Source organism: Triturus cristatus, chromosome 7 (genome assembly GCF_964204655.1).
Source record: "Triturus cristatus chromosome 7, aTriCri1.1, whole genome shotgun sequence".
Taxonomy (NCBI): Eukaryota; Metazoa; Chordata; class Amphibia; order Caudata; family Salamandridae; genus Triturus; species Triturus cristatus.
In genome coordinates this window covers 860413786-860441625 of record NC_140590.1, presented here as the reverse complement: position 1 = coordinate 860441625, position 27840 = coordinate 860413786, and the positions used below count along the sequence as shown (strand labels likewise).

At 40.9% G+C, this 27840-nt stretch overlaps 1 protein-coding gene across 1 annotated transcript in view; it reads left to right on the top strand.

The window, feature by feature from the left end:
- Positions 1–27840, top strand: part of LOC146810760 (protocadherin-10-like) — a 294634-nt gene that overhangs the window by 253703 nt on the left and 13091 nt on the right. The window contains exon 3 of the mRNA XM_085614444.1: positions 13444–13535. Coding sequence (XP_085470570.1) covers positions 13444–13535 — 92 coding nt within the window. The remainder of the gene's footprint in view (positions 1–13443; positions 13536–27840) is intronic.

The following is a 27840-nucleotide window of genomic DNA, read 5'->3' as shown; positions in this document are numbered from 1 at the left end:
TTTATCCTGGTGCCCCCTTCCATATTTCACAGTTTTCCTCTCTCATGTTAAGAAGTATCTCAAATGAGCTAGCTCCAAAGGTGCGCCAATGCCAAAATCTTCCTCAAGTATGCCAGTTCCAGCATTTTTTCCACAGGTGCCCCATATTCCATGAATTAATTCTGGCATGCCACTTCTAGTATTTTCCTTAAGGGTGACGATTATGCCAATAATTACCTTCAGTAGCCATTGCCAGACGTTTGTCACAGGTGCCTATAATGCTAACAATTGCATCTAGTTTGCCAGCAGCAGTATTTTTCCTGCATGCCTGTAAACGCTAAGAATTACCATCAGTATGCCAAAGCCAATGGCAGACATTACATTCTGAAACACACTCACTTACACCCACTCACATTCCCTCATTCATTCCCACACCCTCATTCACTCGTATTCAATATCTTGCACTTGCTCTCACTCACTCACTGACTTACTCATGCTCATTGACTCTCAATCATCCTTGCTCACTATCTGCCACTAACTGTCACTCACTGTCACTGATTCTCATCCACCCACTCACACACAGAAAAATGCTCACTAACACACCCTCTTGCACATAAACACACTCTCACCCACAAGCATGCACACAACATATATTTAAAACGTTTTTTTAATTACATCATGTGCAGTAAGAGATCTCTATCCAGCTCCTAGTGCTCCATTTTATATTAAACTAATAGTGAATAGTAAACTATTGTTCACTATTAGTAAAATAAAACATGGACAGAAAACAAGGATAGAGCATCGTCAACCATAATGCCAAGCCGCCTTAGGGCCTGATTACGAGTTTGGCAGTCTTGTAACAGGCCACCACGCCAGTGCCCCACTCCAAGACCCCCAAACCTATAGTCAGTCCGCCTGCCAAATTACAAGTTGTAATCCTAGTGGGTAGTTCTGTGGTGACGGTCCCATGATGTTGCCTTTTTAAGTCTCATAGGAGAGCCTCAGAGAGGCACCGCCGTATGAGCTTGTTCCTGCACTGACAGAAATGTACAATGTTGTGCATTTCTGTCTGTGCAGGAACAGGGGGTGCAAAAATACAGGGGGGGCACAACATGTGCATTCACCCCCCTGCACAGTGGCAACTGGGTGCCCTGTAGGGCTCCCTTATTTTCCTCACTGCCAACCTCTTCATGTTGGGTTCACTGGCATGAAAAGGAGGGCATTGAGGAAACTCGTATTATGGTCGGCGGTGCTGCTGCGGCACCGCCAGCATATTACTTCCTCAGACTGCTGCGCCACTGCCAAAGGATCAAGAATTCTATTGGTAGCAGTGGTTCAATGGCTGTCTAACCACTGTACTTATAATACGGTGGGTGGACCGCCAAACTTGTAAACGGGCCATAAGAGTCTTTTTGGCACTGGCTTTGCTACCTCCGCTCTGAGGCCAGGTATAGCAAAGCCAGTGCCAGTGGTAACAAAGGGCAAGCCAGGGGTCACAATTGTGACCCTGGAGACCCCTAAACGACGTCCATGGTGTCCTTGTCGAATTTAACTCCCATAGGAATCGTTGCGCTTCGGTACAGAAAGAAATAGCTGAGCGGAATTGTGCCAAACTTGGCATGAAAGTAGAGTTTTACTAAAGAAAATGTCCTTGCTTGGTTTGGTGAAAATCTGTTTGTTAGTTTTCAAGAAATTTGTGTTTAAATAATATTTCAGGGTATCATGAAAGGGTTAATTGGAGCTATTGGGATAGTTAGCCCACAGATGGTCTGCCAACCTGGGTTTGGGGTGAAATCCATGGACAACATTAGAAAAAGAATCACACATGATTGGATCAGGGATCTTTTTTCCAGCTATGCATGGAGGACACGAAGCCTCTAATTAGCTGGCTGAAATAGGGAATTATCTGATGCAGCCACTATTTCTGAACAAAAGGTTCAGTCCCTGTGTCCTGAAAAAAAATGAAAGGAGACATAATGGGGTAGAGGGGATATTTCCCAACCCCATGTCTTAGGTATGAGGCCCCAAAGGGACTCCCTTTAAGTTAAAAATATAAAATAAACATTTTGCCTTGGGTAAATGGACTTGGGACCAGGCAATGCAGACCAGCACCAAGGTCCCCAAACCTTGCCTATGGTCTGTGATGTTTCGGAAAGGGCTCATTGACCCATGTTGGACTGTCTCGGGCGTTCACAAACCCATGCTCAGGACCCACAGACAAATTCACTGAAAAAGTAAGGTTAGAGTGCAGTTATGGCTATATTTGTTTATAACACCTTAACCTATGTTTAAAAAAATGTAAAAAATCATTCCAAAAAAGCAGTTACATATACACCTCAACATATATTTAAAAAACACTCAGTAATTGACTCCAAAACAAAGTTAAGGTACGCTTATAGTTACAAATGAAACTGAAATGCACACGTTATGATTAGCTTTGTTATCCATACCTGGCATTACAGCCAAACAAACTATCACTCGCATACCAAATGCCACACCAGTGATCTCATAGGGCCATATGTAGGTAGCAACACATTTACCGATTCATAAATACCGAATTTTACCGATTCGGTATTTATGAATCGGTAAATGTGATGTAGGTAATGATTCGGTAAATATTACCGAATCGGAAAAATTCGGTAAATATGAATCGGTATTTACCGATTCGGTAATGGGGCATACCTTCCCATTGATTCCTATGGGCCTGGAGGCCCATAGGAATCAATGGGAAGCCAGTCACCATTACCGATTCGGTAAATACCGATTCGGTAATGGGGGAGCATATACAAGGGTGGCAGGGTGTCACATTGACACCCTGTTGCACCCCTGATTCTTGCATGTGTGCACATGTGGCGCACATACATGCCCTAAGGGCATGTATGTCTGCCACATGGCACTCTTACATCTGCAAAATATTGCGTTTTGCAAGGTATTCGTTATTTATCACCAACCTGTATTTGGTGGTAAATAACGAATTCTTAATTCTAATTTGCACTCTTTAGAGTGCTCCCTACATTCAGGATTCGGTATTTACCGATTAGGTATTTTACCGATTCGGTTATTTACCGAATCCTGAATTATGCCTCCTACATCCCAAATAGCTAAATACCGGTCGGTAACGGGATATTTACCGAATTTCGGCCGTTACCGACCGGCATTTAGCTACCTACATGAGGCCCATAGTCTTTACATCATTAAGCAACAATACCTAAAAGCACAACTTAATGAAATAACAATACATATTTAAACATACCTAAACCACTAATTCTGTATTCGTAATCCTCTATTTGGTAAAGGCAATGTGATAAGTAATTTCATCTGTAAGATTATTTATGACATTGTCTCCCTCGGCTCATCATAGATGCACAGGAAAAGCACTCACTCTGTTAGCTTGCAGTTCATCCTGTTAATTATGGTACAATTCAAAACTACCCGTTTTGGCTTCTTTTGAAGTCTTGGTCAAGGTAGATTGACAGACATCTGATAGGTGGATAGATGGATGGATGGATGGATGGATGGATGGATGGATGGATAGATAGATAGATAACCATTTTGAATCCACCCCGTTTTATAAAAGGGACAATTTATGAAAGGGAGATCGATCACAATATTTTCCAAATATTTTGTGATCTGGCTGCGTCACATACATTATCTCTTTTTAAAATGGGATTGATCCAAAATCTATTTCCATAATTACTTTGAGACCTTAAATTAGGACCCATACTATATTTGTCTGATGTGCTATCAGCTCTCGGAAGATCGAATTTCTAGATACTTTAATCTATGTGGAGAAAGGAAGAAATGTAGGTATAATACACTCACAGCTACTAACAGTGTGTCACTAATTCGTCCTGGGGGTCCAGTGGGAACTTGTTAGCTGGAATATTCAGAGAAAAAACCTCTTGCAGCATTATTGTGGCCATGTAGCTACACAGGAGGTCAGCAACTGGCCCTTGGAGTGCACTTATTGTTACCTATCATTTTCTTGAGACAGAGAAGACCCCTTTAAAGTAAATTTGGAACTGGGCCCACCCTAACCGGTCTACCTGCCAGGGAACAAAACACCTCCTCACACCCAAGCTATTGTCTCAGCTTTAGAAGCAGTTTTCATAACTCCTAAGGGCTAATCTAATACTGTCTTGGTCACTGCTGGAAAGTTAGCTACTAGCTGGCCCCTAACCAAAAATGGCAGAATTCATATTTTATCTTGCTTGCCAGTGTTTCTCTCTGGGCCAGCAAGAGACTCTGTAAAGTGAAAATATTTCTAGGAGCTTGTCACTATAGGGTCTTGATTGGCTTCAATTTCTATATGTCCCACCATTTTTTTGTGTGGCTGTTTTAAATAGCATGAACCTGACCCGAAGGTAGTGGAGCACTTTCCATGAGCACTAGTTACATCACACAAGGACACATTAATTGTTATTTTTATTTGGTAGGCTTGGGGAGATCAAGTGATTTGCCCAGAATCAAAGGATGTTGAGCAAATGCCAAGACTCAAACCTGGTTCCCCAGTACCAAAGTCGGCAGCACTGGTCGTTACGCCACATCTTCTCCCCTAAAATTTAAATACATTGAAATACCATTTACCCTGCCTTCATGGCAAGAATGCTTACAGAGGGGTAACTTGCTGATTTTTAAAAGAGAGATCTTTTCCCTGTCAAAAAGTGCTATTTTAACAGGTTGCTTGAAGGTTTTACACAGCTTGCATCCAGCTGCACAGGGTAGGCCTGAAGTTGGCTGTTTGAGAGAATATCAGTTCATAAAATATTGTGCAGACAGAATATGATGTCAAAAATACAGAGGCCCGAAATATCAAGAAGGTAAGTGCAAATAGGTAAGTATAGGTTTACTATCCTTAACTCTACATCTTCATATATTGCCAAGTTACATATAAGTGAAGTTAAGTATAGTAAAACTTTGCTTACTCATAGAACTTACCTTCATTATATTTTTGTTCTGAAGTCATGCCTGCCCTACCACTATAGTGTATAGAGCAATAGGTGCTGCGGTCCCCAAGTAGCATTTAACTTCTAAACCCTGGTGCAAATTCTACACCATATACTAGGGACTTACAGGCAAGTTAAGTGTGCCAATTAAGAATAAACCAATTCATCCATGTTGAGAGGGGCGCACATGCACTCTACTCCTGGTTAACAGTGGTAAAATGAACAAAGTTCTAAAGCCAGTAAGGGAAATAGGTTAACAATCTGGTCTGAGAGCATGCAAAAGATGGCAATTTCTTATAATAGCACTGTGAACAAATTAATTGAGTCCAGAAAGTAGAAATTCTCAGTCGTTTGTTGTGATGATAAGATCTCAGTTGCGAGCGTGCCGCTGACTGAAATAATTAACCAATTAAGATGTTTCAGAATGCAGTATGAGTTTGTTGGAAATCATCAGGGCACATACATAGTTGTATCAAAACACATGTATAAGACATTCAACTTTTAGTGAAAGGATTTGCTCATTCAAATTTTACTTTGCATTAGCCTAGTTCTGATTTTGCTCTCTGACTCAGTGAATGGTCATTTTCCAAATTAGTCAACCTTGTGTGTGATTAATGATCCATCTGTGATCACATATATTTATTTCTATTACAAAATTTCTTGGGAGATGCTGGTGGTCAACTTCTACCAGTAACTATTTGTATTGCCAATTGACATCGGGATGTGTTGCAGAAGAGCTGAAATTGTGGTATACATTTTAAATCTCACATCAGTGTTCAATGTGCTTACTGGGCTTCAGTCACATAATTTTCCGAATGATATATTGCATTTAAGGCTTCCAGTTTTCCGTTTTTACTGATTTTTACAGATAAATACATACAGAAAACAATGAATTTCCTGTCTGTATTTAGTTTTAAAAGCAGAATAATACTGAAAATTGTACTCTTGTGAGAGACTTTCCATGCTGTCTTTCATGAATTCCAGGTAAAGGTTGAGCAGATAGACAACATGGCGAGTTAAAAAAACGGATGAGATTTCCATAAATAAAGGTATATGTTCACATATATTTGTAGTATTTTGCTAATATGTACCTCTGGGTGTAGTGGTTTGTTATATGTGGCTGCTTAATTTGCTAAAGCGTGCAGGCATCCACACATGAGTGCATGTCTAACAGTTAAATGTGGAAATTTACCTTTTTACGACTCCATTTATCCTCAAAACACAAAATATATATGGATAAATACCAATGAGATATGGTCAAAAAATAAATATGGAAAAATACAGATGCAAATGTTAAAAAAAAACAAAATATCATAAAACCTGGAGCCCTATTTATATTGTACACATTTTCCTGGGTTTTCAGCTTAGCAGAGAGGATTTGTGGACATTTATAGTTCATTTTAAGCCTCCGCTAATTTGTGGTGGAAATCAATACATTTAAGGTTTTTGTGTTTAAAAGAGGCATTGTTTTCCAATCATTTCATGGATACAGCAACAGTCGTGCCATTATTAACACAGAAAGTGTCTATTTATAAACGTCTCCTACCCAAAAAGGCAGTCATGCCTTGTCTGTTCACTCGCAGGGAGAGAACAGGGGGAACAGCATGAGGTTACCACTTGATTAAGTATGTTTTCAGGCTTTTCCTAAAATAGTAAATGTTAATTTCTGTATTAGCATTCTGAGCACCTAATTTCGGTGCGTGGGAACTAATATGCCATTTAATGGGCCAGTGAACCAACTGTATATGGTATTTTTTAAAAGGGTAGAAGAAATTAATAGCACACATCCCCATGCTTGTTACATCATTTTAGCAGTACATGTTTTTGACATTTTTGTGAATAAATAAAGAAATCCATAGACATTCCTATGGTTCTGCCTATATTTATTTTTGAAATTCTGAATGTTTTATTTTTGCTGTGGAATAAAACCAGTTCGACGGGCCTTTGAGTCAGGTACTCTGTAGATTGAGAGACCTTTGGGTCCTCTTTACAGCCCTTAATATCGTCGGCCTACTTTATCTCCCTGTCATGGCACTTGGCCATAACTGAAACTTGTTCAAAATAGTAGTACCTCACCCCTTGTTGCAGGCAGGGGTTTAACTAAACCAGTGGGGCCCCCCTGCAAAGTACATGCATGCCCCCCCCACCCCCTCATGCCCCGGAACCAGTTTGGAGCTCACAGGCCAGGAACCTGCCAGTGCCAGAGGAGGCCCCCGGAGTTTGAGCCCTCCCGCACAGCAGAGGATGCGGGGGCTTTTGTTACGCCACTGGTTGCAAGATCAGCTTTTGTGCTGGAGGCGTCTGGTGTGACAGGGTTTTATTTCACCCCTTCATGACCTCCTTCTCCATGAATTCCCTCATTACCACTCTTAAACAGTGTCCTGTACCTCTCCATAGCCTCTCTCTGACATACATTAAAAAAATGTTTAAAGCGCTGCTCATAACTCACTCATGCTCACTTCTGTGATCTGCATGGTACATGCTCTTTGCAGCAGGCACATTATCCCTGTGCGCTAATTTATGATGAGTAAAAACTGCCACTAAAAAAAATTCAGATCTCTCAACAGTAGTAACATTAATCACCAGAGTTATCTTGACATTTTTAATGTTGCCTTAAAGCTGCTGGACTGCACAAGGAAGTTCCCATGCTTGTAATCCTATAAGTTATTTTTAAACACAGCACCGCCCAAAAGCCAGTGCTGCCTTGTTGACAAGCAGCAAAGGAGTGTGGGCCACCCTGCTTTGTTATAGAGGAGTCAAATATAAAGTCTGCTTGAGCAGGATACATCATTTCCACTACTGTGAACTTGCCAGGCAGTTTAGCTTTTGTGATCAATTGTGATTGCTGTGCAACTATGTCTCAGTAAAAAATGCTATTTGAAATTGAATACGAATCTAGAGGTTTTGCATATGGGATCAACTCCAAAATGACAACCTGAGCTTACATCTGCAGGCACATTTGAATGACTTATTTTAGTTTTATGACATCGACAACCCAAGACATTGTGTTCTTTGCGCAGGTTTAGTGTTTTAAAATTAACAAAACTTGAGATAGAAGTCCCTCATACCTATAAATACAAGCTAAGATATTTGCTGAACTACTAGCCCAAAACATAATACATTATTAAGGGAGCAGTGTCCAAATTTGCTAATTTCCTATGTATTAATTTGTGACGAAACAGACAATCTCTTTCCTTGGTCCATTTCATTGCTTAATTTGAGACATTGATTGCCGGTGGGGCCACTGGCACTTATTTTTGGGGAGCAGCACTTATTCTACTTCCTAAGACATTTCCCGAGAGTATGAGAAGAAAAAAACGCAAGGAAAGGAAGGAGAAACAGAAGACGGAAAACCATCACAGAGGGAGAAAGTAGGAATGGGCAAGAGTGAGCTAAAGGGTTCAGGAGTGTCTGGCAGCAGATTAAAGAGGCCTGATATAAGGTGGGCTTTGGGCACGGGCACTTATTAATTTACAAACTATGTAATGGACCCTTCATTGGAGAGATTCTCTGTTCTTCATTTCTATAAATGCCCTACAGGACATCTGAGGGCAGTGCAAGATGAATGTTTTGAAATTAGGCTCACTAGAACTTGGGGGAAACTGGTTGGCAGTGGATGGAGTCGGGGGGATTAGGGGTTCCATTGCCACACAATATCTGTTCCCATTTTGGATTTCAGCCCACAAAAAACAATGGAACAGTTTATGTGTCCCTAAGTACTGCAACTATATCATGGTGTAGCGAAATTGGTGTGCGATGTGCAGAAACATTTTATGGACTGACTTAGGACCATTTAAGAATTGTGTGCTATTTCCTCTTTTAAAACACTGCATTGGTCCACCTACTTATGTATATATATGGACCCCCTGCTGCTAATATCTGTTCCCAGGGCAGGGAAAATGCAATTGTTCAAAACAAATCCCTAAACAACTTTTAGTCTATTAAGTATCAGAAAACATGATTGCTACACGATAAAGGAAAAGGCTAAGTGTATACAAAATAATGCAGTATAAAACAATGTTATCCCTACAAAATGACATAAAAACAGCCATTTCGGCGACCCAAGTGCCTTCATCAGGTAGGTCTGGGCCTGGGAACCTATACGCCATTGATCATAGAGGAACGAGCAGTATCTTAGGGTGTGCTCCACCCACAGGCTAGTGAACCCTACAAAGCTGGATCCTCAAACAGCCTTTTTCATTATACCGCTGGACTTGCCAAAGATACCAGGTAGACTGAAACTGCTGCACTTGGCATCTGTGACCTGTGTAAATGAACTGAGGAGGTTGGACCCTCTTCCTCTTGAAATCCAAACCAAGGATAGAATGATCTCCAAGGATAATAAGACTGATCCACCTAGATGGTTCCAGGAACATAGAAACCTTTAAGAACAAATTTCTGTGAAAAATCTCAGCTGACCAGTGGCAGCTAGACCTACACTAAACTGTGCTGCTGCTCTCTACCTGACTTGCAGACAGAACGTCTTTAAGTGCTTCCATTGAGTTCCTGGGAAGCTTGGAATTGTACTCATGTGATTGTGTGTTCACCAGAAGATGTTTGGGAACTTTTTCCATCTTTTGCTCCAGAGCTTCAAGGGGACCACCGATAAAAGTATCCAACCAGCTGTTTTCAGGTTTGTCCCCAGTGGAGAAGAGTTTTTCTTCCAAAAAAACAAAAAAGTGTCTTTTCAGATTGAGACTTAAGACTTTTTTTAACTTTCCTATTTCCAGGCTAGTCTCCCTGGTGTATCCGACATGCCTTCCTTCGTAGTCAGCCTCAAATGACACTTATTGACTACCATTGGGATTTTGTCACTTTTTAGCACTATTTTCACTTAAGCCTCTACAAAATCTTACCTCTAGTTCCCCTTATTAGATGTTTGTTGTTTTTATGGCATTTTTCTTATTATATTTTTCTCTATTTTTCGGTCTCGCCTAGCGAACGCAGCACATGCGCTGCTTCGCCTTGGCGAGACTATAGTTGTCGGTTTGTTGAGCGAAGAGAGACAAACCATGAGCGCGCACAGTCAATGTGCACGCGCATGGCGTCTCCTCTTTGCCTCACACACTCCCACCGTGCGCTTGTTTAAGAGACATGCACGCGTCTGGCGTGATCACATGTCCTGCTGGCTTGTTTAATACGGCCAGCGAAATCGTCCTTTCTAAGCTCATCCCTCCCTCGACAGTGGCGTGTGCCAGCCCTTCAGTGCTCCGATTTCATTGGATGGGTGTCTGAGTCTGCGTCGTGCCAGAAACGCGATGTTTAGCGGCAAGGGGGCGGGGTGTTGAAATTAAAGAACAGGAGACAAGGATGGATGACAGAGGCTTGGAAAGGCATTTCCACTATAGCAAAGTCTTTCCAAGTTCTGATTCAAACAGCGGCATTAAGAAGTTTTGTTGGCTGTGAAAGCCATTTGGACTGCTTTAGAAGTCAGAGTAGAAAGTGTAGACTGAAAGGAGCCACCCTCGTAGTAAGTGCCCCCTCGGCCCCAATTGCAGTCAGACAGATCATCATTTTTGTCCAGAAGATGGGCCAATGGAAAGACAACTGTCTTACTAGGCAAAGTGACATTTTGCTGCCCACTTAATAGCCAATGCCATGGAGAGAGTTTTTGGAGCTTTGGGCAAGCAATATTTTGGGGCCCCTGATAACAATAACTTCGAATGTTTTACCCATTTACATCTGATTCAAGTCCTGGTGATCCAAAGCACGTGAATAATATGCTAAATGTTCAGAAACAGGGGTATGCACAAATGACGTAAAGCTCCAGCTGTCCGGCGCTTGCCACTTAAAAAGCATATATAATCAAGCATTGAAAATGCAACAGGTCTCGTCTTTGATTAATTTAAAGCCATTTGCTTTGCTAATGGTATTGTATAGCAAAGCAAATGACTTTAACTTAATAAAAGACGAGACCTATTGCATTTTCAATGCTTCTTATGAATTGCAGCGGGATTTTAATTGTCTTTTTTTAAAATGTGTTAACTGTTTTGTATTTCTAAGTGTTTTTTTTACATTTTTGTTGAGTTAAGGCTGTCTGCTCAGTGCCATAGTTACCTGGGATGGAAGTCAGATTTAAATGACTGAAATCTTCGACTTGTCCTAACAAGATAGTGACCTTATTTCTTGTGGTGGACAACGATCAATCCCAACTAATAAAACACTTTATCACAATAATAGCAAACACACTTGGTGACATTCTTTTTCATAAAATCTAACTTTTGTATTCTTTTTGTAATTCTCCAATATACTTGAAGGAATACATTTGGACTGAAAGTATTTCAAAGCGCCGTGAAATCACGGCACATGGAGAAAAATAAATTTTACGCCACATTGTTTCTGTTAGACAACTTTATTCACTTCTATAGTTTGTTCATTACACTTTCAAGTTTTATTTGAAATTGCACTTGTTTTTAGCTTCCGGTTCAAACAGCAGTTTAATTGTTTTCAATTTCAATTGAACAATGGTTTTCTTTTTTAATTGAATGCCATCCATTTTGATAAAATAGTAAATAACCTAAAATGTATGTAATGCTAGTAGTATGGCTCAATGAGCTAAATGATTGCTCTAAAAGATGGAGTGCTCTGAGAGCCCTGAGTAGAAATCACGGCAAAGCAGACAGCATTCCATCCTTTGAAAAGATGGTAAATTAAGTATTATACACTGGGCAATAATAACTCTTTCATTGCACTTTAGGGTTCAGCAAAAGAGCAGTGGTAGGTGCTTTATAAATAAACTAAGTTATTAACATGATCCTGAATTTATGTCAGTGAATACGTTTGGTGCATCTAATGATGAAAAAACAACTATTCACTAATAATGTTTATTATCACCAAAGTCCCATAGCACTCTCATAACCTATGACACTAACTCAAGTCTTTGGTGTGCTTTTTATCAAACCAAAATAACGAAAGGCTTGATTTTCCAACAGGAATGTAACTCGTACCCGTAGGTATTTACATATATGTTTTTGTTTACTCTAAACATAATAATAATGCATATAACCACCAAATATTCATCTAACTAAATACAGTCCTAGCCCTGATCAGTGTTGTTCATTTTATCAAAGAAGCAACAATGAAAGGGCCTTAGGCATGGGTACTGACAGCAAATGCTGTCCAAAATAGATGGGAATTCACTTTGTTCGAGCAGATATCCACTTAAGTGTCAGTGAGTCTATCTTTTACAAGTATCTCTGTGTGCCGTCCATCGAAATGTCAGATGTTATTCATAAAAGATAGGCTCACTGATCTCCACTGGAGCAAAATGATTTTCCATCTGTATTGGACAGCATTTTTTGTCAACTCATTTCTGATCAATCATGAGCTTCATGAAGAGATATCATTAATGTATGAGTCCGAGTATGTTGGGAGAAGCCCAGGGATGTGATCATTTATATGAAGGAATGGGACAACCCTTTTACGAAGAAGGAGACCAGATATTATCATGTGACCCTAAAGAAAAGAAATCAAAAAGCTCTTTTGTTGATCCACGGCCCGAAGAAGTGTCGTTATCTGTGAAACACATGGTTAAAAGATAGGCTCACTGACACTTCAGCTATCTGCTCGAACAAAGTGAATTTCCATCTGTTTTGTACAATTTTTTATCAGCACCTTTGTGATGATGTTCTGATTGATCATGAGCTTCATGAAGAGATAGAATTAACATCTGGTTTGAGCATTCTGGGAGAAATCCAAAAATGTGATCATTTATATGAATGAATGGGACACCTTTAATGAAGAGGGAAACCAGATATAATTATGTGATCCTAAACAAAAGTAATCAAAGAGCTTTTTTGCAGATGCATGGCCCTGAAGAAGCGCGGTTACCATCAAAACACGTGTTGGCTACTTACATCAAAATCGATGCTAATATCAAAAGTGGCTGCTAACATCAGAGTGGATGGCTAGTATTGAAACTGGAAGGCTGTTTTATGTGATATCCTATACAGATGCCATAAATTGGTTGTTGATATGGACTTTTCGTTCTATCTTTGCAAATTTCTCGTTAGAATTATAAGTTTGTGTATCATAATGGCTGGATTGTACTGTATGTAAGATAAAAGATATGGGATAATAAATTATCTTTTATGATATGAAATTGAATTGTCAAATTGGTTTGACATTTATTTTGCCTGTGTATACGAAATGCTCCTTGAACATTTTGCAATATATTCCTTAAAAAATGGCTTTGTCTTAGAAAACACTAATTGTCCTGTGGCAAACAAGCACCACTGAGCTTTAAATTAGGCCATTGGTGTACTGGAAGCTGAAAGCAGCCTTTCATTCATACCAGCCCCATATTGTTCCGAGTGAGTATAGCGAGTAAGTCAAGCTATCTCCAAGGTAATATGGGGAGCAAATTGTATACCCATATACAAGAGAGTTATGGTTTATTTAGCCCCTGCGGATTTACACAGCTGAGTAATTAGAAAACATTGTTTACATTTTCTGACATTAATGGCAACATTATTTACTTTTGTACCCTTTCTGCTTGTTTCATTGGATCGGTGTCCAGTTCTCAGAGCCTGGAAGACATTGGGGAAAGAAAAGCCAAGTCCTTCAAAGGAGAGTCTGAAAGACTACGCACGCTAATTTCCCCTGTCTCTGGTAAGTATTTGAGAGTCTAAAGAAAGAAAGAATCGTTTCACTTTCAGAGTTTAATGGTTTAGCTAGTAACTCATTTTAGTATATGGCTAGCCACAACAACTGGCGACCCATGGTTCATTATGCCACGTGACCTGCCCTTCCACTTGCCTGTTGGCTCTGCCAGCAGGCATTGTGATGTCAGAAATTAAGTGTAATACGTTATTACAGTTGAGTTCTGACATAATTTCCTTATAATAGGTGCATCAGAAGTAGACTGTCTTTTTAATGTAGGGATCCTGTGTATTCTAAGGTTATTTCAACTCACCAAGTAGTTCCATGAACTTAAGGCTAAAGATTGGGTGCCTTTATCAGGTAGATCGAAGCACTACAGTGCCACTTTCAGTATGCTTTTTATTACAGGAGGGGGTATAAAGTAGGGGTCGTTTATTCCTTGTAAAATACAGATCCTCTTCTCTCATTCCTTAAAAAAAACATTTATGCTCATTTCTCAAATATTTGTGCTCTCTTGTGAATACTCAATCTCTTCATTTACTTTACAACAAACTACTGAAAGGGCCTTCTACTGTGCAACAGCCCACGTGGCTGTATTTTTTAGTACATTTTGATCTGTTTGAGCAAGAAGCATTTTTTGATAAAATATGAAAAGTATGCAACAGTTGATAGATTATGTGGCAAATGCAAGAAATCCTTAATGTTGCAAAATAAAAACCTGCATAATTGCATACTCCCACTTGTACTTTTGTCTTCCCACACCTACTCTCCTTTCTCTCCTCTCCTATCGTTCTTAATTTCTCCCACCCTTCTGCCTGTAACCCCTGACCTTTCGCCTCTATTCTCTGCCAGTCTTGCTCCCTCCCTTGAGCACTACACTATCTCATCCCACTTGCATTTTCTCTCCCTTCGCACTCTCACTTCTACATTCCTGCACTGCTCTTCTCATCTACACTTATTTGACTTTTCATTCTCTCTTTTTCCTAGCTTCCCTCTCTCTACCTCCTTCGTCCACTTTCTTATTCTGTTCACTATGTCCGGTCTTGCTCTTTGCCTTCTACATTTTGTCTACATTCTCACCTTATACGTATGCCTATTTCCAGGTAACAGCTGTAATGCTGTTATTCTTTGTCCCATTTTAATGTGTTACTATGTAGTTTCGGATGTTTGTTCAGTACCAAAATCTCAAGACAAGGTGCTGCTTTGGCCTGTCAGTCTCATCCAAAGGCCTTGTTGACTCAGTCCTTGCAGCATGCATATGACATCACCCCCTCCACTTATGTCTATGGCAAGTCCGGCTGCAAGCCTGGCCCCATAATCATCACCAACTTCTTTGGGCCTGAGCAGACTTTCCAGGAAACCCATACGCCGGTCTTGAAAAAACGCAGCACCTCATTTTTAGGTGTTGCATAGACAATGCCTTATTGGTTATATATATGGCAACACCAATGCTTATAACACTTTTTCATTATAACTTTTCAACATGCTGCACAACACCCATGCTGCTCTACAACATAGTTTAAAGACATATTGGCTATGCCAATGCTTGTTTAGTCTTCCATTCTGTGCTGGAATAAAAGGGCAACCAGCCAGATTCTGATTCCAAAAGTTGACCAGGTTCCGGGCTGTCCAAAACAAATCGTCGTACATGTCTTGGTGCAGTGTACTGAAAAAGATGGCGGCACACATTAGCCTGCTTTACCTTTTCAGCAAAACAAGTTGCAAATACCTCACTTCACCATCTTATTGGTTTGTGTGCAAGTGATGTCTTGACTGGGACCAGTTAGAGTTCAAATGGAGCTTAGCTTGATGTTCACATCTTGCTCCTAAACTCAAAACTGTATCTGGGGAGGCATGATGGCACCGGCTGATCTTGGCAAGATGGCCAGAGATAAACTGAAATGTGATAGTGTTTCTTCACTCTCTGAATGTCATAGTCTATGACAGATATATAGGTAAGGGTACCAGAGATTTCAAGTGCATGTGCATTATAGCACACACTTGAACAATTTTCTAGCACACAATGCAACCTGACTTGGGTGTTGACTATTCACGTGTATTATTACTCAATCAAATCTATTTTATTCAACCAAACAATAATAATAGATTGAGTTCAAGCCTTAAAGATTGCAAACTTACGCCATAAAGGTGACATGCAATGTTTTATGCTGGTGGACAAAACACTAATCTACTTTACCATGGTTATAAGGTTTTTTGCAAGAAACCCTTTAACCCACTGTGGTATCCTATACAGAGTAATATTTTATGACATGCATGTTACAAATACATTATGCATGTAAGTTAATTTATGATGGTTTAAGCCTGTGCCCTGGGCATACACACAGATTGCTCAATCTATTTCACTGGCCTCCGGAGCTAGATTTTCTGTATTACCCACTGCGAATTTCTGGATACAGGTGCTTCAGCCCTTAAGACATGTTAACATTCATTTTCTGTGTGACTAGTTAAGTAGGCCAGAGCAGCTTTAATAATAACTTATAGTCAATCACTTTGGAGAAAGGTTGTGAAAAAGATGCTGCTTATGTACTAGAAGAGCAGTGGCAGTCTTTCATTGATTCTGCTGCTACTTACGACACTGCCCTTCATCTAGGCTATGACCCCTGAGACTCTGCCCCCCCATGACCATACTCCTTTTCTCCTACACCTTGCAACACCGGAGTCAATTTCCTTTCATTTGCAGCATTGCTCCACACTTTCCTGCCCGTTTTGTCTCTTTTTTTTTTATATTTTTCTTCGTCATCTTCCCCCTTTGTCTCCCGTCTCCATTGCACAGTTGTTGTATGCTGCACACCGCTCCGCCCTGTCCTCCGCTCTCCATCCTATTAATTCGCAAACACGTGTTGTTGATCCCCTGTCCTGCTCCGCATTGTGTTTTTCTCCAGTGCCTTCAGGCAAAGAGTAAAGGGTTGGAGAAAGGTCATGCTGCTCTGGCAGATTGGCGCCCCGCTTCCCTCAGACATTGTGAGGTTAGACATGCACACGCCCCTGAACTCTCTTTGTCAGACCGGAGCAGCAAGGTTAGTTTGCGTTTCAACTCTGTTGTGGTGCACAGAGGAGCTTATTCATAAAGCTGAGTGTGGAAAAGTAAGCAATCTACTGCCTAACAATTCGTCCTTCTTTTAGTGTAGATTTCTGAGTTTTTAGGAATTCACAAAGAATCGCAGAACAATTCGGACACCTACAACAGTTGTAATATTTGGAGTTTTGCATGTGATAACCTTGTGGAAAGATTCATGTGCACAACAATTTCAGGTACATCCTCCTTCAACATGGGGTTGTGCCCTTTCCTTTCCCACTCGCACGTACGTCTGCGTTTAGACTAGTAGCTTTAAGTGTCTTTATACTACTTGTCAATACCCAGAAACATTCCAGTTTGTGAGTGTTCATCAAACTTTGTAGACAATCCCCTCTGAAACATCTCATCCTTCTCTGGCCATGCAGAGACAGTGATCAGAAATCCATCACACTGGTGGATATTCCACCATTTTAAATATACTTTGCACTTTCAAGATTCTACTGTTTCTGATTCTGATGTGGGCTAAAGTGCAAGTGAATTTTTATGCACCCGAGTTATGCTGACGTACACACAACCTTTGTCAAATTCACTTTATTAAAAAACACTTGGGTGCTGGTGCTGCTTCTTCCCTCTCAATATTTGAGAGAAGGTCTTTCCTTGAGAGCAGTTAGGATGGGCTATTACTCTTTTCATCGTTTGAATTCTTACAGGTGTCTGCATACATTATGTACCCACATTTCTAGTGTCATCTTTTTTCCACTACAGTGGTGTTAAAATAATTAACATGTGTAATATATAGAATTACAGATGGCTAACAGTGAATCATGGGATGTTTTTCACTGAAAGGTTCTAAGCAGGTGCGTAACACAGGCCCCCGCAGCCCCCGCGGTGCGGGGGAACCCTGAGCTGCAGGGGCCCCCCTCAGCAAGGTACTCAGGCCTAAGAGCTCCGGTTTAAATCCGGAGTTGGGCCCCTCCAGGTACCTTGCAGGGGGGCCCCCTCAACTTTCATTATGCCACTGGTTCTAAGTGACATCAAATAGACAACGAGAGCGAAGCTCAGGCTGTCTATGATGTCACTTAGAACCTCTCAGTGAAAAATCTCCCCGTAATTCACTTTTATTACCTATCTATAATTTTATGTTATGCATGGCCCTCAAAATCATTTAGCTCCACTTTCAACTGCTATGCATGGTCAGAAGAGTAATAGAGGAGCCATCCATATCATGACCGCTTCTCGCTGACCCAAATGTGAAAAAAACCCACTTTACTTGCCATTCGTAACCAACTCCCTCCACCTTCTCGGTTTTCTTTCCCCCTGCTGCTGTGCTTTCTGCTTTCAGTCAAAGCATATAGCAGAGCTGCTCTCAGAGTGGCTCTCAGAGCCCTGTCAGACTGGCCTGGAAGGCCTTTATGACATTGCAACAGTAGTTAATGAATTTTGTTATCAACTGTTGCTATGTCGTGGCAGTGAGTTACCAGAGTTAGAATCTACTGTAAACGACAAAGGCTTTCTAAAGAAGCCATGCATAACATATAGAATTATAGAAGGGTAACAGAGAATTATGGAGGATGTTTTTCACCAAGGGGTTCTTCTGACATCAAATAGACAACGAGAGCTAAGCTTGAGTTGTCTATGATGTAACTCAGAACCCAGTAATTCACTTTTCACCCATCCATAATTTTATGGTATAGCCAGTTTTGTTATCAACTATTTCTAAGTCATAGCAGTGGATTATGAGATTTAGAAAGCAAAGTAAACGATAGCGGCTCTCTGTGAGAGGCATACAGAACAACATAGGAAATATTTAGTCTCCAATATTTTTTACATTATTATAAATTTACTCCATCACTTTATAAGCACATAAAAAGGTGGTCAAGCTACATTCAGAGGCCAATTGTTGCAAAACATTAGCAAATAGATTTATATTAAAATATATTCAAATTAGCAGTGCTTAGACCTATGTCCAATAATTTCATTTTGTTTCAGGAGAGAGGAAGCCACTTCTGTTGCTGGCTATGGAACAATGGATGTATGTCGGCAACTCCCTTGCACCAAAGCTTCTAATGCTTGCAAAAAAACCCTCTTCTGTTAGGGATAAATCAGTTGTTTCCTGGGCTAAAGTAGGGAACTAGATTGGTGAGCTAGCCTGAATTGTATTGGTAGTGTGCCATTCAACTGCGCAGAATGATTCTTGGTTTCTACTGTATGGGGCTCAAACACAGCCCCAAGGCTGAGATTTTTCATCCTCGCCCATAAAGTTAGAGGCATGAAGAAGCCGCCTAACACCAAGACTGTGATATCTCTTGCAGTCTGAGTGAAACTGATAGACAAGCAATAACTGAGAAACCCCAGGTATCGCCATGCATCTCATAACTTTCTTGTGAGTTAGACCAGTGTTCAGCGAAGAGCCGCAGAAGAGCTGATACTGCATCAGCTCATGCATGAAACCAACAAGCGCCACAAAGATCCTATGTTCAACTTGGCACCATACATCCTTTCCTGACACCTAAAGTACTCTTTAGAGAGTCAGCTGCATGTCTTCTGGAAAGGTGTGCATCTCCTCCTTAGTGGTTATTTGGGAGCAGCATCATATTTGGAGAATGATGTGAGATTCATTGAGCTGAGATTCATGTACTTCTGTTGGAAAGAGACTAGGGGTGGGCGGAATTTGCGTAATCGCGTTACGCAAATCTCCGCGAAACGGTAAAAAATCTCCGCGAACACGCAGAAATTCCGCGAACACGCGGAATTGCTTGTTCGCGATGCTTTTTTCCTGTTCACAATCAATGTTTGCGTGCTCGGGGAGAAATATCTCGCGAACACGCATTTTGAGAACGCGAACAAGCAAAAACCTTCGCGAAATCGCGGAAAGCAGACTTTTGGGCAATTTCGCGTTCTCCGCGGGACGCGAAATTACGCAAATTCCGCAAATTCCACGAGCGGAACGGAATTTACCGCCCAGCCCTAAAAGAGACAAGAAATGATGCAAAAGTTAAAATTGCCAAAGTTCTCAAAACACTTATATATATAAAGATGACTGTCTGACAGTTATTACGGATGATAATGTCTGTGGTATTCCTGATGAAGGTCAGTCCAATCGCCTACATTTTCCCCATAATCCTAGTGGAGAAAAGCTGAATAGGCTGTTGATTATGTATGATCTGACGTTCACTCATGATCTGGTGACATGCGAAGCCCCGCATCAAATGACATTCACAGGTAGGGGAAAGGGCTCATTCATTGGATTTATATCGCCATCTAAATCATGGGCTAGAAAGGTCTGTAATTTTTACATTCAACGTTGTGCCCTAAGTGACCACAATCCACTAATTATTAGTTTGTTCCTAGGAATGGATCAAGCTCCTCATGATAAAATGGCCTGCCCCATAAAGGATTCTAGAAATGGGGGCGCCAGCTGAAATGTGGAGATATTGAGCCCAGTTGATATTTGGGAGACTGAGGGGCATATCTACAAGGCGGCGATAGAAAATTATTACCGATATTGCGGCCGTTTTCAGCCGAAAAGCGGCGATAATTTTATCGCCTAATCAGCAAGGTTACGCTATCGCGTGAAACCTTGCGCGCAGATTCTTAACGCCCAGCTTTGCATATCTAATGAGATGCAAAGTGGGCGTTCCTGACCTGACATGACTGGAGAAATGTCGCTAAGCGACATTTCTCCTATCATCAAGCCCCACGCTATGAAGCATAGCGGCAGGAAAAGTAGCAATAACCCCTGTTATCGCTACTTTCCTTACGCCTGCTTCAGGACTGACTTAGCCTTGAAATCCTATGGAAGGTGGATATCATGGCTAAGTATGTGAGGCCCTATCATCAAGCTAACATCAAACTTCGTGAGATTATTGCTGGGTTTCCAGCGATAATCTCACGTTTGGCAGTTAGCACTAGGATTTTTATCGCTTTTAAGATAAGCGTTGCTAATAGCACGCTATCTCAGAGATAAAAATCCACGCTAGCCGGCGATAATTATCCTAGCGCTAAGTGCGCTTAGCGATAATTATTGCCGGTTGTTGCTGATATGCCCCTTAGTGGGTAAGTGTATGCCCCAGTTTAAGATCTGCCTGCGTAATACTTCGGAACCTGAGGCAGTTCTGGGGGCCTTTGCAGAAATGTGTTCCCATGCCTAAGACCAATTGACTGCACTGACACATATTAACTAACAGAAACACATTAAGTGGTTCAATAAGTTATGCTCAAGAGCCCATAAAAACGCATTAATAGCCTTGAAAGGTACAAGAGGGTTCCAACAGACAAAAGGAAATGTAGGGCACGTTAACAGCTGTCTCACGTAGGGAAGCTGAAATTAGAGAGGAGGGTTTGCAACAGGTGGTTAGTGCCTCTTCCAGAAACAATGTTAAGCAATTATGGAAGATAGTGAATGCCTCATTTTTCTCAAACTGTCCGAGGGTCGACATTGAAGTAACTATTCCAAAACACGAATGGGCCAAACATTTTAAGAAGCTATATGAACAAATACTCAAGACCGTTGTACTTTGGATGATATAGGGAATCGACTGAGTTCAGACTACTTCATAAACTCGCTTGGGGATGTTATCTGTGTGGTAAATAGATCACAAAGTCATAAAGCACCAGGACCAGATAGAGTACCTGTGGATCTTTTTAAGGGCAGTGTGGGCCCCTGTTTTGGTGAATGTGCTTAGTAGTGCGCTTAAGGAAGCTCTACCTAAGTCATGTTCGCGGGCGACGATCGTCCCTATTTTTTAAAATGGGGAATAGGAGCGTCCCTCATTGTTATCACCCCATATCATTATTATATTCAACCACGAAGAAATTGGGTATAGTTTTGTTGGATAATTTGGAGACTTGGGCAATAGAAAATGAGATTCTTTTCTCAGTGCAGTATGGTTTTAGACAAGCTTTAGGGATGGTAGATCAGTCTCTGAATTTCCACTTGGTTCCCAGTAAGTATGTGACCGCCAGGGAGGGCTGTCTCTTCCTGGCGTTCATGGACTTAAGTGCAGCATTTGACAATGTTTGAAGGGGGAAACTGTGGACCATAATATTGAGTAAGGGGGCCAACCCGAGAATTGTTTATCTTTTGTCTCAGCTGTACAATGACGTAAAAGGTAGGCTTAGATTTGGACCACAAGGGAGTGCACTTCATACATTAAGATCAAAAAAGGGGTCAGGCAAGGGAGCATGTTTGCCCCTTTCCATTTTTGTTTTTATATTAATGATTTAGAAAATGACCTGATTAAAGTGGCTGTAGATCCCACATGGATACGGACTCGTTACTTACCAGTCCTAATGTATGCAGATGACTGTGTCCTTTTGGCGCAAACGGGGTAGGGGAATTCTAAAATTATTGCACCGTTTTGTGGGATTTACGTCTGATTTATGGTTGTCAACAAATAAAACTAAAACATATGCTATGATTTGTGTGCGACCGCACATCCGAATATCTGCATTCTATATTGGTGATACCGCTCTCACAATTGAGACCAACTTTACATATCTAGGGATCCCATTCGATTCTCAGAGCACTTGGGTGTGCCTGAAAAGTGGACGCTGCATTCACTATTTATAGAGCCAGATCTGTAGCAATGGCCATGTACGGTGCTGGTGTAGGGGGGTACACACACTACACAGCATTACAAACTAGTGAAAATATTTTTTTGCGGAGATTATTGTCACTTTCTTGCAGTTCTCCCTCATCAATAATGCATAAGGAAGTAGGATTGCAGTATATTGGCGATATTGTAAGAATGGCACCCACTTTACTCTGGCTCCCCATTTGGTCAAGACCTGAGGCAGTACGGAAACAGTCAGTAATGAATGATGGCATAAAACTATCCATAAGATCAGGTGGTTGACCTATGTATAGAATGAACTGCATACAATCGGCAGGTCTGAATTCTTTAGGAAAGATGATGACCTACCTACCACTGGGTACTACACCTGGCATTGAACCATATGTTTTTTCTCCTGTGGTTTATATTAGGTATGGCCCATTTTCTGGTGTCTTCCTTACAATGTTTTCTCTGAGAAGGATTTGGACGTATGTCCATGTAATGCAGTTATGCCTCAAACTCAATTGCATATGTTTATTTTTGGTGAGCTCTATAAAGAACAGAGACAATTGTATTTCAAGGCACTTCTGAAAATTGTAAACATTAGAAAATGTAGAGAGGCTTTAGAATATCTGCAATTTCTCTAGATGGACGAAGTATGTATTACTGTTTATAGATTCCTTGTTCATGCTATAAAACACAGGAAATTAGTGGGGCCGTAATGATGAGCTTTGTCAGGAACTGTGATCAAAGTTCGATTGAATGAATTGTCTTTTATCAATAGGTTATTGATTTCGATCTGCACTAAGGCACCTTAATCGGTTTTGTATGACAAAATGATTTTATTGTACATATCTCTATGTGATTATCAAAAGTGTTATATATTTATTGTATACTTTTATGGTTGTTTTAAACCGAATAAAGTATTCAAATTTAATTGACTGTCTAACAGAGCTTTCTGACTGTTTCCTTCATTCATAGTGATAGCAAAGCACAGTTCCCCACCCAAAGTCTAGCAAAAGACCTAACAGCACCATTATCATACACAGAGTAAACAAATGGCTGTCATTTCCAAGAATGACCAATGCAGAGACTTTACTAAGGATGTGTTTCTAGTGGCTTTGCTCAATGTATTGCAGCATGTTCTGCACCCGCTCAGGTCATATATGTGCAAAAATGCCACTTATGAAACGTATTTTTAGACAACTCAGCCTTTTATCTTTTGAGGTCATAGTTATTCACTTTGGATAATAATGGTACCTATTGTTCAAGCAGCAGCAGAGAGCTTTGCTTGTGGTATGTGACTTTTTATAAAGATATGATCACAAATTCACAATCAACATTATATTGACATGAGCGGTTGTCTTCAAGGCCGGTCACATGGTTGGAAATCCTTTCACCTCTAGGATTCTGACAGATATTAGTAGGGTCAGTTATGCAATGGTCTCTTATATTTGTAGGACCTGAGACTAAGTAATTCTTCAGCCTGGAGGGGGTTTCAGTGTTCAGTTATTTAATTTAAGTTTTATAGAGTATGATTTGGTGCAAGAGGGTACAGCTGTGTTTTTACCTAATTTTGATAAGAATAGTTGGACGTTCACAACAACAAAAAGTCAGAAAATCTGGATTTCTTTCACATAAACATAGCTGTATGGACAGTAAAGGTTACATTGTGCATATTCTAGGGACGCAAAGTCAGAATTAATAACAAAGTATAATGGCAGAGACAACGTAAGGGGGTTCTCCATGAAGTTGAATTAATGCCCCTTTATATCCTTTCTGTAGGTGGGTACCATTTTATCTGGCTTAGGTGGAGGTGGACAGAGAATGGGGAACTTTGAAAGAAGCCCCAGAATGGAGTGCTCGCTGTTTTCTGAATCTGAGAGTTTTAAGGTGGAGGGCGTTTTTACTTTGCAATGAGTGGACATATCCTGAAACTGTTAGTTTGTTACTTGGGACTTCTGTTGTGTTGTGACTCACAAAACGGAATGTACTAATGTGTCTCAGACACATGTAGCGATTCCCAATGGCCTCACAAATGACCTACCTTCATCAATATTCATGCGGCAGGTCGCAGTTTGAGACCCATTGGGAATGGGCTACAATCACAGGAATGGTGGCCTGCTGGGGACAGCAGACCATCGTGTGTGTGTTTTCTTTTTAAATAAAGCTGAGGTTTTTTTCAAATGCAGCCTGTTTTCCTTAATGGAAAATGGGCTACGTGTAAAATAGAAAATAAAAATTTCTTTTCATTTAAAAAAATGATATTTTTACTGCCATACACAAAAGGGAAGGGTCACCTGAGGACACCTTCATATTTGCGGCTGGCTTACCACCAATTTGAAATTGGAGGTAACTGCCATTGTTTTGCAACCACATTTGCGATTGCAAAACAATCGCCCCCCCCCCTGCAACTCGCTATTAGGAAGGGACATCCTTAGCATGCCCCTTCCAAATAGCAACTCGCAAACCCTATTTTCTGCGTTGGTAATAGGTTACCGACTCACAAAATAGGGTTTGTATATACTACAACCCTTTTTAGCAGTCAAAACCGGACCAATTTTCCATTTTCGACCACTAAAAATGGTTATGCATCTGGCCCCAGGAGCCCTGTTCTGAAAATGCATTTGCTTTTCACTGAGAACATGTTTAGGGATTTCATGACCCATCTGATGTGGTCATACGTGCTTGAGCACCAAATTGGTCTAGCCAGAGGACATCTTTTCAAATGGCCGAGCCAGATTTTGAGAGCGCTGTAAATAGAGAGTCACCATTATCCACCCTTAATAGCACAGGAGCTATAAACACACTGTTAACATCGGGCTCACATATGAAATTGTTTATGTTTTTTAAAAGGCGTAACTGGGGATCCTGTTGACAAACTTTGCAAGAATAGTTTTAATCTGAAGGTCCGGGTTTAGTTTGATGTCTAAGAGAGCCCTGGGTTTTGAGTTGTTTACAATATCAGAAAAGACAAATATGGAGGTGAGAGGTTCAAACCATTTCAGGAGAAGAGATTAGAGGGAGTGAATCATAACAGGAGATCTTCCATTTTCGAAAATGTTATCATGAGAGGATGCTGTGACGTTCAATCCGAGAATTCAAGGCCATGCGCGAAACTGGCGATTACCTCTTCTAACGTTATATTGCTGTAAGACTGGGTGTCAGGAGCATATTATATTGCATTGTACTGTGGTTGCATTTATGTAGTGCCTTGTTCCCCTGACAAATTGTTGAAGTGCATTTCGTAGGACGGGTAACACACTACTCCATTGGTTGTGCTTGGTTGGAAGAGTGTGATGCTATAGTATGGCCCACATGGGGAGTCTTTTGGTGTTTTACCAAGACTATGAGGTGTGCCCTTATGTTTGTTGCATGTAGCTGCAACTGTGTGTGGAATTCAGCTAAGAGGAGTTAGATCTAGAGTCGCTTATGCTGATATCTACCAGTGTTGTATAGGTTGTAGCGTGTGGAGATATGGTGCAGCTTTATGGAAAGTGTTTAAGTGTTGTGTGTGATAACGAGAGGGAAGTCCTTATCATGCCACAATAATCGTGTGGATGGATTTAATCCTGGACTGGATTGAAGTGGGGCAAGCTATACATTTGCATAAGCTGACATTTACCATTTTTATGTGATTCTACTTTATGCAGTAGAGACAATGTGGTATTGTTTGCAGACAGGTTATCATTTAGTGCAAACTGCCAGGCCTTTACTCATTTTATGAATTCCAGGTGATCTTGGATGTTTCGTTTTTTGCTGTAAGAGAGTTCCTGTGTGTCACTGTTTCAGACAGAGAAGGAGGTTCAACTGATGTGCATCTTCTTGAAATGTGCAATGGTCATTGCAAAGGGCAAGGTTCTAGTCTGTCTGAATCTGCAAAATTTCACTAGCACTACAGATGGTCCAGTATCCTATATGGCTCTCCGGGCAATGCAAATTACCATGAGGTGAGAGAACCTCGTCATGGGTGGCAAGTGATGCAGTTAAAGGTTTTGAGTTGTTTGGTTGAATGGTTGTAGATGTAATTATTACCTGGCTTCTGCATTCTGTGATCGTTCTTTGTAGCATTTTCTGTAGGTAGAGTGATGCTCTTCGGTTAGGCCTGCTTGCATAGTCAAGACGCTACAGAAACAGAGCAATTGCAGACTGTAATGTCTGTAGAAAACAATGAGGAACAATAAGTCAGAGATTATGTATGATGAAGAAGGTGCTGCTATTAATTTGCTTCACTTGAGGGGAGAGTGATAAGCCAGCATCCATTATCACACCCTTGTTTCTTACCTCAGCTGATGCCACTTGAGGATGAAGTTCCTGTGGCCTATTGTGGTCCTAGGCTGGTAATTCTCACCTTTTGGTGGGTAAGGATTGGATTTGAAGGAGATGAGCTTCACATGGTCTTTCACTGGTCTTTGGATTGGACACAATTATCTGTGCAAGAGTAGCCTAAGTTCCTTTAGAATATATTATAAAAGGTTATATTGGACAGCTACAAAAGGTCTAATAGGGGGCTGAGGCAAGCATTGAAGCGGATTGGAGAGATGATAGAGTGTTGCAGCTACCTAGAGTCATTGTGGAATGGATTACCATAGTATGGAGGGAATAAGAGAATGCTAGATCTGTCAAAGAAATGGGAGGAGATCCATCCAAGGATGGTTCTCTGAAAGTCAAGATCTTCCAGCTGCATTAGTAAGGCTGGCTGAACAGCACCAATTGTGGCAGATAAGACAAGATGTAATAGGGTCGTAACTCCATTTGTATTGGTGGTGTTCTTCAAGTTAGTCCCAGATGGATATCTGGATGCATTGAGTATAGCTATGAGATCAGAACTTCAGAAATCAGTTTGGTGGTTATAGAGCTGGACAAGGGTGCAACGGGAAGATGTCTGCCATTGAGAGTACCTTGAATTTGGTGGAGAAGAATTGCCTGAAGGTGGTCAGGATATACTTCTGCCAGTAGATGTAATCTTCTTTGTGGTCCGAGGAGAGAGGTTGCTGGATGACTTGATTCTGTGGTAATGCTCCACGCTCTTGGCTTTTCTAAAGAGGCGATCTTCAAGGGCATCACAAAGAACCCTTAAGGATGAGGAATCTGTGTAGTGGTGTATTTCAACATGTGTGATTCTGGGCATCCTGCATAGATCCCCCGATGGGCACTTTACTTTAGAGATCTGATAGGAGTAATAGAACTTTTTGCTTTTATTGTGGTTGATTTATAGATTCTTAAGTGACAGTGAAGTTGTTAGATGTCTTCTTTTGATATTTCAAGAAAAAGAGTTTCTAGCATCAATCTCTGTACATTTGTTTTGAGCGAAGGAGGCTTTGGTCATTGGTTGGGTGCAAGAAAGACATTAGGGGCATCAGTTTGTTGCAGGTTTCAGTGTACCACCAGTGGAATTGCTTCACATTTGTAATGTTATTTGGAAAGGAGGAAGTGGCTAGGTATAAGCAGATGGTGATGATGTTGAGCTTGTTTCATTACCTGCTGAAATACTTTTCAGTCTTTGTTATTCAAGTACTAGAACCGCTGAGTTGGTCAACATTGAAGAAGCTGAGGTGGTGGTCGATCCAGATGATTGATAGCTTTTCAGTCACTGTGAAGAGTCCTGGAGAGAGGGGCTTGTATTCAGGATCCCAGATGAGCATGTTGGTTCTTAGGCAACTTGGAAGAAGTGTAAATGTTCTTGGTTTGATAGTAGGGATAATGTTCAAGTTTGGTTTTT